Source organism: Dendroctonus ponderosae, unplaced genomic scaffold, assembly GCF_020466585.1.
Source record: "Dendroctonus ponderosae isolate FM_Combo_2020 unplaced genomic scaffold, Dpon_F_20191213v2 Dpon_F_20191213_336, whole genome shotgun sequence".
Taxonomy (NCBI): Eukaryota; Metazoa; Arthropoda; class Insecta; order Coleoptera; family Curculionidae; genus Dendroctonus; species Dendroctonus ponderosae.
Window position 1 is genome coordinate 1 of NW_026018545.1, and position 14,832 is coordinate 14,832.

A 14,832-nucleotide genomic window follows, 5' to 3' on the forward strand; every position below is an offset into this window, starting at 1 on the left:
AGTCTCATGTTTCCAGACCCGAAAGAAACTTTCTAGCTCGATCTCGATCTTATCCAGACTCACCCACACTTTTACTCTGAGTTCATAAAAATCTCATTTAACCCTCAGCTTGCGGCTCTCTGTAATTCTCTTGGATTTTCCCAACTTCAGATTTTATCGAATATGAAAAAAAAAAGTCCCCAGCTACAGAAACTTGGGGTCTGGTCCAGTTTAATTGGGGATATCTATCTTATAACCAGAACAGCACTCTATATGGTTTGTATGTAACATCGATGGCCCATGAATTGAGCCACTTTTGGTTCGGCAATTTGGGTAAGTAGCAATAAAATATTTTGAATCATATGTATTCATCATATTTGGAGCTTTTAGGCCGTTGTGAAAAATAAATTAACGTTCGACAAGCACGAGTGGCTTGCAAAGGCCTGAAAAAACTCGTCAGTTTCACGTAATCTTTAGCCAAACCTTTTTGATAATAATTCATTTAACAATAGAATTTTTCAACAATATTCATCACAAAATCTTCAGCTTTTCTGATGATAAAGTCATTTCAGTAACCAATGACTGGTGGAGCGATTTATGGATCCAAGAGAGTTTCGCCTCTTTTATTTCTAAAAAGAGCACATCGAGACGAAATGCAAGTTTTTTAGATTTAAAGCGGCACAAATCCCATAACTTTCTTCTGCAGTTGATCAAAGAAATGACTTTAACGGGCGCAATCCGGTTCGAAGACCAGTCCACAATGAGGCAAATGGTTGTGCCTTTGAACAACACTCAAGACACTCAGGATCGTTTCAATCAAGTGGTTTATCGAAAGGTATCGTTTGACACCGACCAGAGACCAGAGTCTACAGGTTTTGCTGCCAACCTTTCCAGGGCTCCTATCTGTTGAGGTCATTGGAACGCCTGATCGGTGAAGAAGCTTTCCAAGAAATCTCCAAGGAATATTTGAAGAAGCATCTATTTAAGACAGCTACAACGAACGATGTGATTGAAGCATTTGAAGAGAAGCTTCCGAACATCAACATTAGGTCTTTTTTGGAAAGCTTCCTATTCCAAGAGGGGTGTCCAATTATAAATGTAAATGATTCTGGTGATGGGCTGTATACTTTGGAACAGGTTTCAGGATCTTCAAAAGAATATGAGTTAGGTGAGTAATTCGAGCTAATTAGTTGATTATTTTGCATATTCCAGCTCCAAGTGGACAGTGCCAGTTTCATATCGACTGGGAAATGGAAGCAGAGGACTTATATGGTTTGACCGAGATTTGGAAAGTGGTAAGGATTTTTTGAGGACGCCCATATATTGCAACTGAATGTTAATAGTTGAGATAGAAATTCGAAATCTATCTGACTGGATTCTCTTCAACACCCACCAAACTCCTGGCCTGTATCTTGTCAACTACACAGAGAGAATGTGGTTGAACCTAGTGAGAAATATTGATGTAAGAACAGCTCTTGTTAATGAAGGTTTTTGCAACTGTTGTCTTTCAGACTATTCCATTAAGAGAGCGACCAAAGTTAGGCGACAATCTATATCTGCTCTATATTGGAAAATATATAAATTGCGATTTGATATTCACGATCATCAACAAAAACTCGCAAATGTTGCTGGACTGGATGATGGACGTTATTGCAGAAATTGTGACACGCACCATGTGCTTTCCCATACAATATGCAATTCTTAAGGTAAGATCTAATCATGAAGCTCTTTGTGGTTTCTACTAGACAGCTTCCAGGACCTAATTGAGGGGCGGTTTGGGGATTATCAATTAGCACAAGCCGATTATAGCGACTTATGCCCTTCAGACGGTAGGAACTATTATATTTTGAGAGAACTTGAAGGAATTTAGTTGCTTTTCAGGTGCACCTGAAATCACTGATGCCCATCAAGCGTACTGTTTAGGATGGATGACTAGGAACTTGATCAAACCCGACATTGCAGTGAATGGAACCCAGTGAGGCTGAATGTAAGGATAATGAATAAAACACAGCGAATTCTATTAATTTACGGTTTACTGCACAAAATATATCATCAAACAGTTCATTGCTTACAATTCTCGTTTTTTCCAGGTATGTTGCAGGTCAACTGTATTGGGACTTGCGACTTTCGGCCAGTCACAAACAACGTAACATATCGGCATCCTGTACAGTAAATCAACTATAATATTTATAAAACAGTACTTGAATGACTGACCGAAAAGCTTCCATGTCCATTCTCCGGTATTCTTAAAAAAACCAACAACGTTTCACTGACGCTTATAATACTGCCAATCAGCATTTTTTGTGTGTAAAAGTTAACACAACTAATTATCTCAATATACAGTCCTAACATAGTTATATATATAAAAAATTAGTTAAATTTGTACATATTGCACGTTTCCAATAATTAATCTATGCTTTTATCTAGAATTCTTGTTGTAGGAATGGTTCCTTTTGAATGAGCAGATAGAACAGTTGCACCGGATCTAAAGCTTAACGAAAAATAACTAAAAAGTCGAATATTCCAAAATCAAAATTACGTTTAAAAACTCAGTTGCAGGCATGCGACCACTGTGTAGTTGCAGTCTTTTTGTATGTTATGTATTTTTTCGCATTTCAATGACAAAAAAAATAAACATTACATGAACATGAAAAAAGCGCATTTCTGGGGGCACTTTACACAGGAAGTCCTAAAACACCATCCAAGTCTTGATAAAATTCGAATTACGCGCCTTTAAACGCCTGTCAACGCGCATGACGTTTTTGCTCACTTTAGTCGCGGTTGGGCAAGAGTGTACACATCGATCCATCAATTTTTCGAAAATTTTTGATTTTTTTAAATTCTGTGCCAAAAACTGTTGATTTCCTCAAATGGGAAGTTTGATTCTATCGGTTTATGGTATTTTTCTTGTTCAAAGTGCGATTTTTGCTGAGAAAATGCGATTTTTGAAACCGTCTGACGTTTGGTCTCAAACGGGGTGTCTTTACATAACAGTGCTTAGAATTTTGAGGTGACTACGGATTTTTCCACTACACGGTCCATGTAAATATGGAAAGAAGAGCTACTGGTAAATACAGTTTTCCAAAAATGCTCCTTTTTTTAACTTTAAGCTACTGGTTTCCGGCGATACTCTCAGATAAACGTTTCTTGAACTCTTCTGGAGTTAATCATAACTACTTAATGAATATCGCCCTTACGCTGAAGATTATCCCTTTACTAGAAGTTGTTCTTAGTGGTGTTTCTTCTGGAAATGCATTTTTTAACCACTTTTTGAGGCACACAAGTTCAGAACTTTTCCCTGTTTTACTAAAGCCAAACAACAATATCCCATGTCCTGAAATGTCGATTAACTGTTGAAAAAGGTTTTTCCGTGAGGAACACCACTAATAAAGTGTTGGTCAACGATAATCTACAACGCAAGTAAGCTTTCATTATCGAAATCCTGGAGGCCCTAAACACTAGACAATTACTAAAGAAACATCTCCAGATTGTGACAATAAATAATCCCTAGAAAGTGTTACGAATCGTAGTACCAATGCATGTTTTCCGCATTGGATTCCTCACATTCTTCAAACTTTCCATAGAAATTTTCCAACAGAAATGTGTCCCATAGCATGCAAGTACAGCAGGTTTGGCACATAAAAGGCAACGTAATTTTGAGCAAATTTCGTATTCAATTATCTCAAAAAACAATGAGTAAATCAACTATCATTCTACCTGCTTAGACAAAAGCAAAACTGATAAAGAAACGTATAAAAGTAAATTATTGGTAATTTTCAAAAATTATTTACATATCGTACATACATATTCTAAATAAGATTTCGAAGGAAAACATTGTGTATAGAGTTATGATTTTTTAACGATAAAGCTAAAATTAGTACATCATAATAAATAAATATGTAACAAAAAGTGGTAGTGCTTGAGAGATGCCCGCTAAGTTCTCATTTTTCATTCCGATTAACACATTTTATGTTCGATGTTACAAGGCCCTACAATTTGGCATTCAATACCATGTATGTGATGTAAAGCCTTCCAACCAGATCATATCAATAGTACCGAATAGAAAACATAAAAAATTACGTTTAACATATACACAGTTACAGTCGTTTCCTTGTTAATATTAAGTTAACGAAAATCCACGCAGTTGTTTAATATTAGGAGTAAATTCACGATGATTTTTTTATTACATTTAAACGACACACATTTACAATCGACATGGAACTACGGTTAGGTATTTAAAAATGATGGCAGTCCAAAAACGCTTGGCAGTGTTTATAATAAGTATATGGTGTTTTTTATATAAGAAAAATTAATTTGATTCGTTTTAATGTATTTACGACTTCGTCAATTATGAAAAATGCAAAATTATGTAACACTGATGATTATTACAAGCAATAACTGCTATTCTAGTACGAAGTTGAGATACTAAGAAGCTAGTATCGAATTATCTTAGTCGTTATATGGACTGCGTGGATTTCGTTCAGAAATTGGTTTCCCACAAAACCGACCAAATATACTCATTCCATTGCTCGTATGAAGATTTTGAATGAATATTTCGAGAAAAAGAGAGCAACCCCACTTGCTGACGTTTCGTTAAAACATTAATTGATATCTAGAATCCAGTCTTTTAAAATCTCTCACAAAAAGCTCTTCCCACCAACATCAGTTCGGGAAAAGCTCGACTTGTGTTTGCGCTCACACATACTGATCAGCAAGTTTTAACAAACACTTTACCTACACACCTACCTAAACTATGAAGTTCCGATATTTTAATTAAATAAAAATTCCAATATACACATAAAGAAAAAATTTCAGTCTCTAAGTATTAAGTAACTTCATATTTAAGTAATTTAGCTGAGAGTCGAGTTTTGTGGGATTTTCTTATCTACCAATAAGAGTCATTTTGAGAATGGGATGATGATTGAGACAGAGCCAAATTTGGCAGTGAAAGAACTAACGGAGTCAACCGATTGCTGAAAATGTAACAATTTCTTCCTGAAGTTTTTTGTACCATCATTGTTTTGTACACCTGCTTAAAGGTCTCCTCTATGTCTATCAGGGATTTATGCAAAGAAATAATGCCTAATCCCTTCTAAGCCAGGCATTATCCAGTATTTATGACAGCATATCCTTGCCTCAAACCCTTTACTATAATATATTAAATTTTTCATGTTATATACTTCTCAATTTTCAACAAACATCTACTCGTACATGCTCAAAACGCTATTTATATCCTCGACTGCGGAAAATATATCCTCTCTGTATAATATTCGGACATTTATTTGAACAACACACTATATACCTGAATAGCGAAGGTTGGGGGTTGACTCCTGAGATAAACCAATATGTGTTTTTCCCATGTTAAGGCATTGGATGGTGCAAGACATCCAAACGATGTCCATGTCAGTGAACATCATTTGGATTGGCTTAGGGAAACATTTCTGACTTTTTCAAGCGTTCGAGTATATTACGTACTTAAGAGAGAGTATTGCTTTAGTGGCAGTTTTGTTTGTTTCGGGCTCGCACTAGTTTGAATATATTTTTTTGCTTTTTTAAACCAGAGTCTAACGATTTACTTTTCAATTCAAGTCGAAATTGTTCAAGACCAACAACAAAATCTTGTAGAGTTGATGTCGATGGATTTGGTAAATTGGACGCTATACAGGGTGTTGTGTCATTCGATGGCGACAGCTTGAGCCAATACAAATATACTCTTAAATACTCTTAAAAAGCGCCAGAATGAGCTGTGAGGCAGTGGAACTTTGTGGTTGTAATAAAACATTGCATACCTACTCTTATATTTACTCTTCATGTTCTCTTACAATTTATTTGCCCTTAGCTTCGTCACACTTTTGAACTTTTCGCTAAAATTCCATCTTCCAAGTAATTTTCGACTTAAATATGTCCAAAAAAGGCTCTTAAGCAATGCCCATCGAGTCACGGGACACCTTGTATAGTGTATTTGTATTTCCTTAATTTGCTGTTTTTTTTATAATTTAATTTTTGTCAATGAGAGTTGCATTTGAGCAAAATGAAATATACGACTTAGTTTGTTGAGAAACATATTAATTTTCGAGCTCTAGCAACTTTCGGTGCAAACTGATTCATTTCCACTTCATTCTCAGTAATTTTCAATGTGTTTATAGCGCGGTAGAAGCAAATTCGAGGCGAGCAACAGCAAAAAAATAACGTTCAGAAATGCCCCCAAACCATTGAAAATTAAAATACACATCTGTCTCATATGATTTTCATTCGGTATGAAAATATGTATTATTTACATCGATGAAAAATATGTATATGCATCTAATATCTGTATAAACTAGCAGCGGAAATACTTATGCGGAAAAATATACAGTATAAAAAATGAGTAGACTGACAGCTACACATTCAAAGAGATTAAACATTGATAGTGTTTTTTTGAAAGGCAGGATAGTCTGTGTAGGGTTAAATATTATGTACGTATGACTATGCCCAAATCTCATGGCACTTGTCGGGGGAGAATAGTACTGTCTTTGTCGCTCTGGAATCACTTCACATATTCACTGTCTCTATATTAAAAATGGTTAGTGGTTTCGGACGGCTGCTTCGAACGTGCGTCGTTTTGGAAGTAATTCTGCCATTTGTTTCCCTCTCCATCAATTTTAACGGAAAATTGGTGCATACATAAATTAGTTAACAAAGTACCCCACAAATATACTCCTGGAAGGGGATGTTTGTTCCGTGCAAAGCTCGTAGGGTACCGAATTTAACAATGAAATAGTAAAAAACAATTCATCCTTTCCATCTAGTAAAATTAACTAAATTGCACTGTTCTAATCCATACTAACAAATCGCCAATGTCTTAAGAAATTTCTCTAGTTCCATTGTTTGCACCTGCCCTCAGTCTGAGTGGTAGTGATTTCGTGAAGGCACCATTTTTTGTATCAGTCCCAGTCCCAGTCTTACCAATTTGTGTATGTAAGCATATCGCCAAAAGTTACTTTTATCAAAAGTTCTAGAGTTTTACAAGACTTATAAAATCTACATTAGTTTAAATCTTAGTATGAAAAATCGAGCTAAATTAATCAACCTAAATACCGTTCGTACCAACACTTGAAGCCTGAACACTTGACCTAATCAACTCAAGGCTTACAGTTAGTGGTTGAAACGGCCCTAAATAAATCTATCTCCTCAACGTATTGCCTAGATGCCGTCCAACTCTCTATTAATCAGTAGTATTTAAAAAAAAGTATAACTTTACAATATTTCACAGCCAACTGGTGGTGGTGTGAGGTAAATATCTCTATGTTTGCTCCGTGCTCTCTGTAGCTCATCATCATCATTCCAACATGCGCCTTGATCGCTCCGAAGCAAAGATAGCGACAAGCCAGCACACCACCCATGCGGGTTCACCCGTTATCGTGCTCCTTTCTGCACTATGTCTTCACGTCGACGTCCCAAATCTCCGCGAGGAACGGCGGCAATGTTCTGTTCTTGAGTTTCAACGAGAAACACATTTCTGAGTTCTGGTTGCCCAGAGTCCTGAGTTCAGTTAACACCGACACGAGTTTTGCGAATATTACGTGCGCCCGTGGTTTCCTTCTATTGTCCACATACGCCTTCAACGCTTCGAGGTATATTTCTTGGATCTTTTCCACTTTCCAACCCTCTAGAAGTGATGGTCGTTCTGAAACAATACAAAACACTTCAGCGATTCTGGGTTTTTAATTCAATTTAAAACTGTTATTATTTTCTGCTCAATTTGTGATGGTCGTTCTTCATTTGCAACAGTTGTTTATGCTTTAGACGATGCGAAGATCTCGCGTCGCAAAGTTTTTCAGGAAGATTTTCGTCTTCAAAAAACTCACGACGTTTGCCTAAATGCTTCAGTTTAAAGACACTTGAATAAGTTACAAAAAATGAGTTTCTTTCTGTGATTAAAGCTGTATTTCGATGCCTCTGTAATCGTCTTTGGTTGATAAAAGCTGACTTTTTCTACAAAAACCCGTATTCAATCGTGATAAGATGCATTTTTAAGAAAAAAATGCGTTCGTTTTTACTTTAAAGAAAAACATTTTCCATGCATTTATAGTGTCGTCATGAACAACAATTCGTCTGACTCTTCAAGTACTTTAGGCTAAATTTGTGACGCTCGTTCTTCATTTTTAACAGTTTTGATGCTGTGGACGACGGGAAGATTTGCTAGTCTTCTACGAAGATTTTTGTTGCAATTTATTCGAATGAACAATGCTCAGGAAGAAGTGCATTAACGTTTCGTAAATGCTTCAGTTTAAAACAACTTGAAAAAGTTAGTTATCAAAAAAAAACTTTCTGAGCTTGAAGATGCATTTTGATGGCTCTGTAATCGTCTTGCATTGAAAAAAGCTCGTTTGTCTCCAAAAACGAATATCGTGTAGTAATAAAATGCATTTTTCAGATAATTTGGCGTAATTTTTTTCTGATTTTTTCCAATTTCAACAATTACGAAATATCGCGCACAATCAAGTTAGGGAATATTTACGTCGGGAACCCCTCATATGGGACAATTCGCAATTATTAACAGACAGGAAAACATCTTATCCACACACACACAAGAAAGGCAAATGTTCTAATTCCAGCAAAAAAAAATTCCTGGCCGATTTTTTATGGTTTGAACAATGGGGCTTCACTTGAGAATATATAATAATTTCCCGTTATTTTCGTCAGGATTTTAAACAATTTTATTAATTGCCTCAAATATATTTCGGGGCAAAAAAATCTCATAATTCATCACTTATATTCAATTGAAAAAAAACTGAAATAAACCCTTAAACTTACCGGAGAAAATGACAATGGCAGTGAGTAAAGCGTATTCGGCATTGTCGACTTTCATTGAATACATGGTCCGACAGAAATGTAGGAGATCTTCGATGGTTTCGCCCATTCCTGCCAGATTGTAACTATCTCTGGAGTATGGCTGGTTATTCGAGAATAGAATGGAGTCCGTTTGATAGTCGTACCGTCGCGCCATTCTGAACATCATTACCTCACTCGAACACGCCTAAATCAACGGAATATAGAAAAATCGGTTGATTCGATTTTTGGCGATTTGTTTACCTTTAAAAGAGCGATTTGGTCCTCACGAAGAAGTTTATCGAAGCCAGGCAATTGCTTAGCAAATTCGACGATTAGTTGCACTGTGAGTATCGTTATTTCCGTTATGTGCCTGAAACGGACCTCACGCTGATCTTCATCGTCCATGGGTTGTTTCTAAAAAGCCAACAAATTAGTTGGCGCTCAATCGGAGAGTTTTACATTCTGTCCTTACCAGTATCCTATTCACGTCCTCTTCCGATGGGTGCTCGTAAGCATTTTGGAAGTAAACCAGTCGATGTATGAGCTCTTCCTGTTCGGGGGAGATTGGCTTGACACCGGTCGATTTTTCGCCTCCTTCCAACTGTGAGAACAAGAGCTGCTAAATGCATTAGTAACGGGAAACGGCCTACTTACATCGACCCCAAGTGAAAGATAGAGCTATAATGAAAGGCCACTATCATTAAGAGTATAAAAAAATCGGGTGTGTATCTGATGGTTGATAAATTAGCTCAACTGAGAGTCTGAGTGTGCGAATTTCATAAACCCTTGGAGCTGTATTAGGCAACATCCACTAAGCAGATTATGATCTACATTTAATCCATCACGCGATTATATGTTCCATATAAGACCACTTTCACTTGTAAGTATATGTAATGGAAATGTACGTGTAATTATAAGGTTTCCTGTTTCAAACCATGTTTTTACTAATATTTGTTTGTATATTCGCCTAAATCAGTGTGATAATGTTCGCTAATACCAATCGTTTTTCGATTAATTTTATACCTACTTTATGAAACATTGGACTCGAAAAATCAGGTGAGATTTGTCCAAATTTGGCCAATTACAGTCAAGGGCTTTTAACAGTCTTCAAACCGAATGCAGTTAGTTCCATTATATTATCGTCGAATTTCTCACCAGACACTCTTGGCCATTTCCAATATTGCATATGATAAATTGATTTTGTCACTTAACCGTCCCGAATAAGGTTCCGCATGCACGAACAATGCATGGGAAAATACAGGTGAAGTGTTGAGCAAATTATCTGCACTATTGTTACCAGCACAGATACGGCTTCTCGTTTATATTATATTTTTTAATTGCTTTTGTTAATTAATTATTAATGGTCGCGATTCATTACCATATTATAGCAATGAGCAGCTGAAGTGGTACCAAATAAAGCATTTCAAAAACTGCTCGTCTAAATAACTGAAACTACTGTTACAGCAGTTTAAGGTAAATAATTAATGTCTCTATTCTACTGTTAAATTGGGATTTTTTAAATCGTAATGTAATTGTGAATTAACGGTTCAGGTAGATATTTTAGTTTTATATTGAAATAAATAGCGTAAATGTCTGGTGTTGGACCTTTGGAATGAATTGATGGCCATAAATCTGTTTGGAATTGTTGATTACAATCGGTCAAGGCACCAGTTTTAAAGCTCTGAAAACCCTCTTCTTCGCACTTTGAACAATAAGGAAAACTTGGTTATTTGTTTAGTGGCCTCGATACGGCTTTTCACAATTTTTTTTATAATAGGTCAGTGAAAAAAATGTCTTTGAAGATTAAATATTGAACTGATTGCCAACGTTTCTGGATGCGTTGCCAACATTTCTGGATGCCAAGAATTGCTGGCTGCTCATGAATTACTGTCAATTTATTATCGTTTAGGGGATAGTCCAAATTAAATCTGGTGATAAGTGGGTCTTTTTTAATCTTTTTTAATATTTCTTGGATTCTCTGAACGGTCAAAGCTTTGCCTGTTGGGAAAAGTGCCTAGTTAAAAGTTCAAATGAGTTTCGCTTTATTCCTCAACTATTCCACTCAAAGTTTCGTGTAGTTTTAACAACTCCATTCTTAATCAGACTTTGATGTGGGCAACGAGTTTTATCAGCATGTTTTTTATTGTGGGAGCGAGTGAAAAGGAAGTAGGAACAGTATCAAAATTGAGTTGTTGGTTGATTTGATAAGTCAAAAGTAAGGTACCTATAAAACAAGACTGATTTTTCTCCGCATTAAAAAACCATCATAAAGACATGGCCGTAAAAAGTAAAAAGTTCATTCTTTAGCCATTGACTTCCTATTATGGTCTAAAGTTTAATTTAACGCCAATTCTGTTTATATTCTAACTTAATTGACCATAGACTGTATCGTAATACCTGTTTGACCCTGTACACCTGCTGTATTGGCTTTTTATTTGATTTCGTTTGTTCGCGCTTCGAAAACATTTGTAAATACATGGTTTGCATTGGAAATATCGTAGTAAAACAGTTGAAATTACCTCTGGCTCGATTTTGATCACTCCAGTGGGCGACCCATTGGTCGTACTGTTCGGCTTGTCCTTATCCTTCAAGGCTTTCTTCTCCTTTCTTTTCACAGCACATTGGGTTTCAGGAACTACACACTCGGGCCTCATGCCCACTGTCAAACACTTCTTCAGCCGACACTCTTGGCATTTCCGTCGCATGTACATATCGATGTCGCAATTGTTGCCGTATTTACATTGGTAGACTGCATTTTTTGTGATGCTCCGTCGAAAGAAGCCTGGAACGGGACGAGAGCGTTTAGGAAAACATTTTTTATTCGGGAATTTCGACTTGCCTTTGCATCCCTCACATGTGAGGGCGTTGTAGTGGTATCCCGACGCCCTGTCCCCGCAAACCAGGCAGAGTTCTTCCTGCTGTCGGGGAGTCGGGCCTTTCTTCTTCTTCGCATCGCAACTATCCGCGCTGTATCCGTTCAGGCTGCTTGGAGGCGACAGATCTTCTCTACCTGCAACGAAAATTATCATCTACATTTCGGGATCATTCACCACTTTTGCTCTGAGAGAGCATTTCCCAAACCGAATCGGGGGCAAAAAATCATCTACATTCCTTCCTACACACGGAAAAACCCTCATCGTAGTCAAGACATTACGAAGAGCAGGCGTTAACATATCAAGTTACTTGATTGCTGGTTCTGCAAGAACAAGCGCAGATTTGCTGATTTTTTTCAAATGCCAACTTGAAATGAAATCTTAAACTTTAAAGTGTAAAACAGGCAAATACTTTGAATAACGTTATTAATAATCTTCAAATCTAGTTCCTACAAAAGGGTCAAAATTCCCAGTTTAGAAAATTAAATTGCAACACTCTTTCTGGCAAGTCAACAAAGACATCAGAACGTCACGATCAGAACTCGTTAGTACATTGGTGAAAAATTGGTTTATTCATTGTAGCCGCTCTGAAGCCGATTAAAGCTGCTAAATGATAATTATGAGAGTTTTAACTGGGTTGAGCCAAAACTAGGTGCGTGTGTAATGGTAATGCCAGTATAAAATTTAGTTTCGACTGCAAATGTTGGTCAGTGGGCCATACGCTTCGACTTTCATTTTTCATTTTTAATACACGCACTTCAGCTACCAAACGCTAATGAATCCGCTACAGAAAAGTGGTTCAGTTCATATTCTGTTTCACGCTGTTGAAATGTTGACCCATATGTCTGAAGACCACTGAACCTGTTTTACAGAATAGTTTGGGTTTGGGCATAAAAAATTGCGAATGGAACCCAACGGTTTTCGCGGCTGGTACATTCCCGGTACATTCTGTGGCAAAAAATCGCACCCCTGGTCCATCCCGATAGTAAATTGCATCATTGTGCAAGCAACGGTATCCTATTATGGCCCTAGGGGGGTAAACCCGGTTGACTGAGAAAAAATGAATGTTTGCTACTCCAAACAGGTAGAACGAAAAATGCTATTTGACGTGAAACTGTTCCTCATAGCCAACAGCGTGTTCCTTGAGGGCAATGTCCACTTTTGCGTAATAAATTTCAGCCGGGGGCAGAGCGCGAGCCTGACTTTACACGAGCAGACTTTTGGCCTTGGGAAATTTAATCTTCAGCGACTGCCGTAACTTTGAAATTCTAATGAGTGCAAGTTGGTGTCTTCTTTCTTCAAGTCGAAGCAGTCGCAAACTTTTTTCAGATTTGAAAAACCAACATCTTCACATGCTTAAAATCCCTGGGAACGTTAAACTTGTTACAAGAGCTCAATTTACAAACAGACAAATCCCCAATTCAATCGGAAAGTCTATTCATTCTACTTGAGTCATTTTCTTTGGTAAAAAGCCCCAATTCGAGATCTGGAAAATTTGATTCCCTTTTTACCTGAAACTTTAGCGCAAAGTTTGCAATTTTCTTGTCGATTTTATGCGTTAAACTTCTTAGCAGTGCTTGTGTTTTTGTCATATTAGAATCGGTTGCGAAAAAAACAATTTCCAATTGAATTTGCTCAAAAGGAAACTTTTTGTGAGCCTTTGACAATTTCTTTGGCAGTGTTCTTCTGCTTTCATATCAAGCTTTGTTGCGTTAAGTTATTAATAAATCGCATTAATCTGTTTTTTTGAATCATTCGTAAACTGGATTTTGTGTTTTCATGTTTCAGTATGAAGACGAGGCCAAAAGCAAATTGCCGCAAAGAACAATGATGGCGGTAAGTCACACTTATCAATTGCGAAACACATTAGCGAATTTTTCGTGTAATTTAACGGCGTGTAGCTAATTTGATTGAAAGTAACCCCAGTAGATAGTTATTAGCATTATCGTGATGATTAATGGTTCTAATAGCGGCCAATTTACTTATTAATGAAAATGTAGGAGGCCACTGCGGCCATTAAGCAAATATTTAATTTTAATTGTGGAGAAATTGGTAATTTTGCGTGTGAAAACGAAATTTCTTGTACAACTTTAACATTAAGCCTACGGGCGAGTCGATCATGATATACACTATAAATATTCCATGACACTTAATTACAGTCGATCATAAATCTTCGGGTTTTATGTAAGAAGAAATTACACGGAAAAATTAATCGAATGTTAGTGAAGATAACATGATTTTTAACAGACTTCTGCTGCGCTTTCAGCATAATTTGCGATCACAGCAGATTTTTCATTCGAATCTTCCAGCTTGGTAAAAAAAACTAGTTTTATTGGTTTAAGCATAAGACAGAGACCTCTAAAAATTGCATTTTCCTTGTCAATTTTTGAAGACCACCCCAGCTTGGAGCAGGATAATTTTGGCTAGAGGAAATATGAAAAAAATGCGTCGAGAATGTTATAAGTAATGGTTTTTCTGTAATGAGGACACACAGTTACAAAGTCAATGATTGGAAGCAGGCAAAGTTTTCCTGCTCTTCATGAATTATCTAATGTGACCGACCAGAGTTCTCCATTTACTCTTTAGAATCCTGTTTCTGACTACCATTAGTATTTGTATTGTTACGTGTAGACCTGATTGATTGATTTTCAACTCTTTGATGCGCTCGATACCTGCGCTGGTCGGATCGGTCCCTCTGAGAGTCCATTTTTCTTGAATATTTATTCCGAGAAGGGCCCCTTTTGTCTTGGAATAAGGTCGAATTTTCGACTCGGCAGTGGTTGCCCTTTGCAAAATCTAGATATTTGCAAAGACAAGCGATTTGAGATCTTGTCTCTCGATCCTGGGATGGTACAACCAGCATATTAAGTTAATCGCGACAAAAAAACCTACCGACTGCGCCAATTATCTAATGTGACAGAAGATTTTACCACCAATTTCCACTTGCCTTGGCAATGATCCGCTTGAGCATCAATTTTTGCAATATAAGCGGTCGGCATAACAACTGTAATTATGGCATCTGCAAGTTCTTCCAAACAGAAAAAAACAGACAATATTGTCCTTCTCGAGCCATTATTGAGATATGTGAGCTGCTGAACATAAATTTATCAGACGAACAAAGATCAGGAAGAAAAAATGTCTGTGTGCGGCTGAATTTAATAATAAT

At 36.9% G+C, this 14,832-nt stretch overlaps 2 protein-coding genes across 4 annotated transcripts; one reads left to right on the forward strand and one right to left on the reverse strand.

Annotated features, from left to right (window-relative positions):
• Positions 1 to 11: 11 nt before the first annotated feature.
• Positions 12 to 2,635, forward strand: LOC109545431 (glutamyl aminopeptidase). Of its 3 annotated transcripts, none has more exons than XM_048665371.1 (10): positions 12 to 312; positions 552 to 634; positions 686 to 814; positions 874 to 1,142; positions 1,192 to 1,274; positions 1,323 to 1,441; positions 1,491 to 1,685; positions 1,736 to 1,808; positions 1,861 to 1,966; positions 2,070 to 2,635. In XM_048665371.1, the coding sequence occupies exons 1-9, from the start codon at positions 273 to 275 to the stop codon at positions 1,956 to 1,958; spliced, it is 1,089 nt and encodes a 362-aa protein (XP_048521328.1). In that variant the 5' UTR covers positions 12 to 272; the 3' UTR covers positions 1,959 to 1,966; positions 2,070 to 2,635. The 3 variants fall into 3 exon arrangements, with proteins under 3 accessions (XP_048521328.1, XP_048521330.1, XP_048521329.1); XM_048665373.1 differs by having other exon boundaries at positions 1,332 to 1,441; XM_048665372.1 differs by having other exon boundaries at positions 874 to 1,136.
• LOC109545432 (ecdysone receptor) lies at positions 1,995 to 11,803 on the reverse strand (the record flags this gene model as incomplete). The annotated part of the gene is made up of 7 exons (XM_048665374.1): positions 1,995 to 7,645; positions 8,776 to 8,998; positions 9,055 to 9,207; positions 9,266 to 9,394; positions 9,448 to 9,471; positions 11,313 to 11,575; positions 11,633 to 11,803. Coding segments are annotated over 7 exons (1,214 nt in total), but the record flags the coding sequence as incomplete, so codon positions are not given.
• Between the last annotated feature and the right edge of the window lie 3,029 nt (positions 11,804 to 14,832).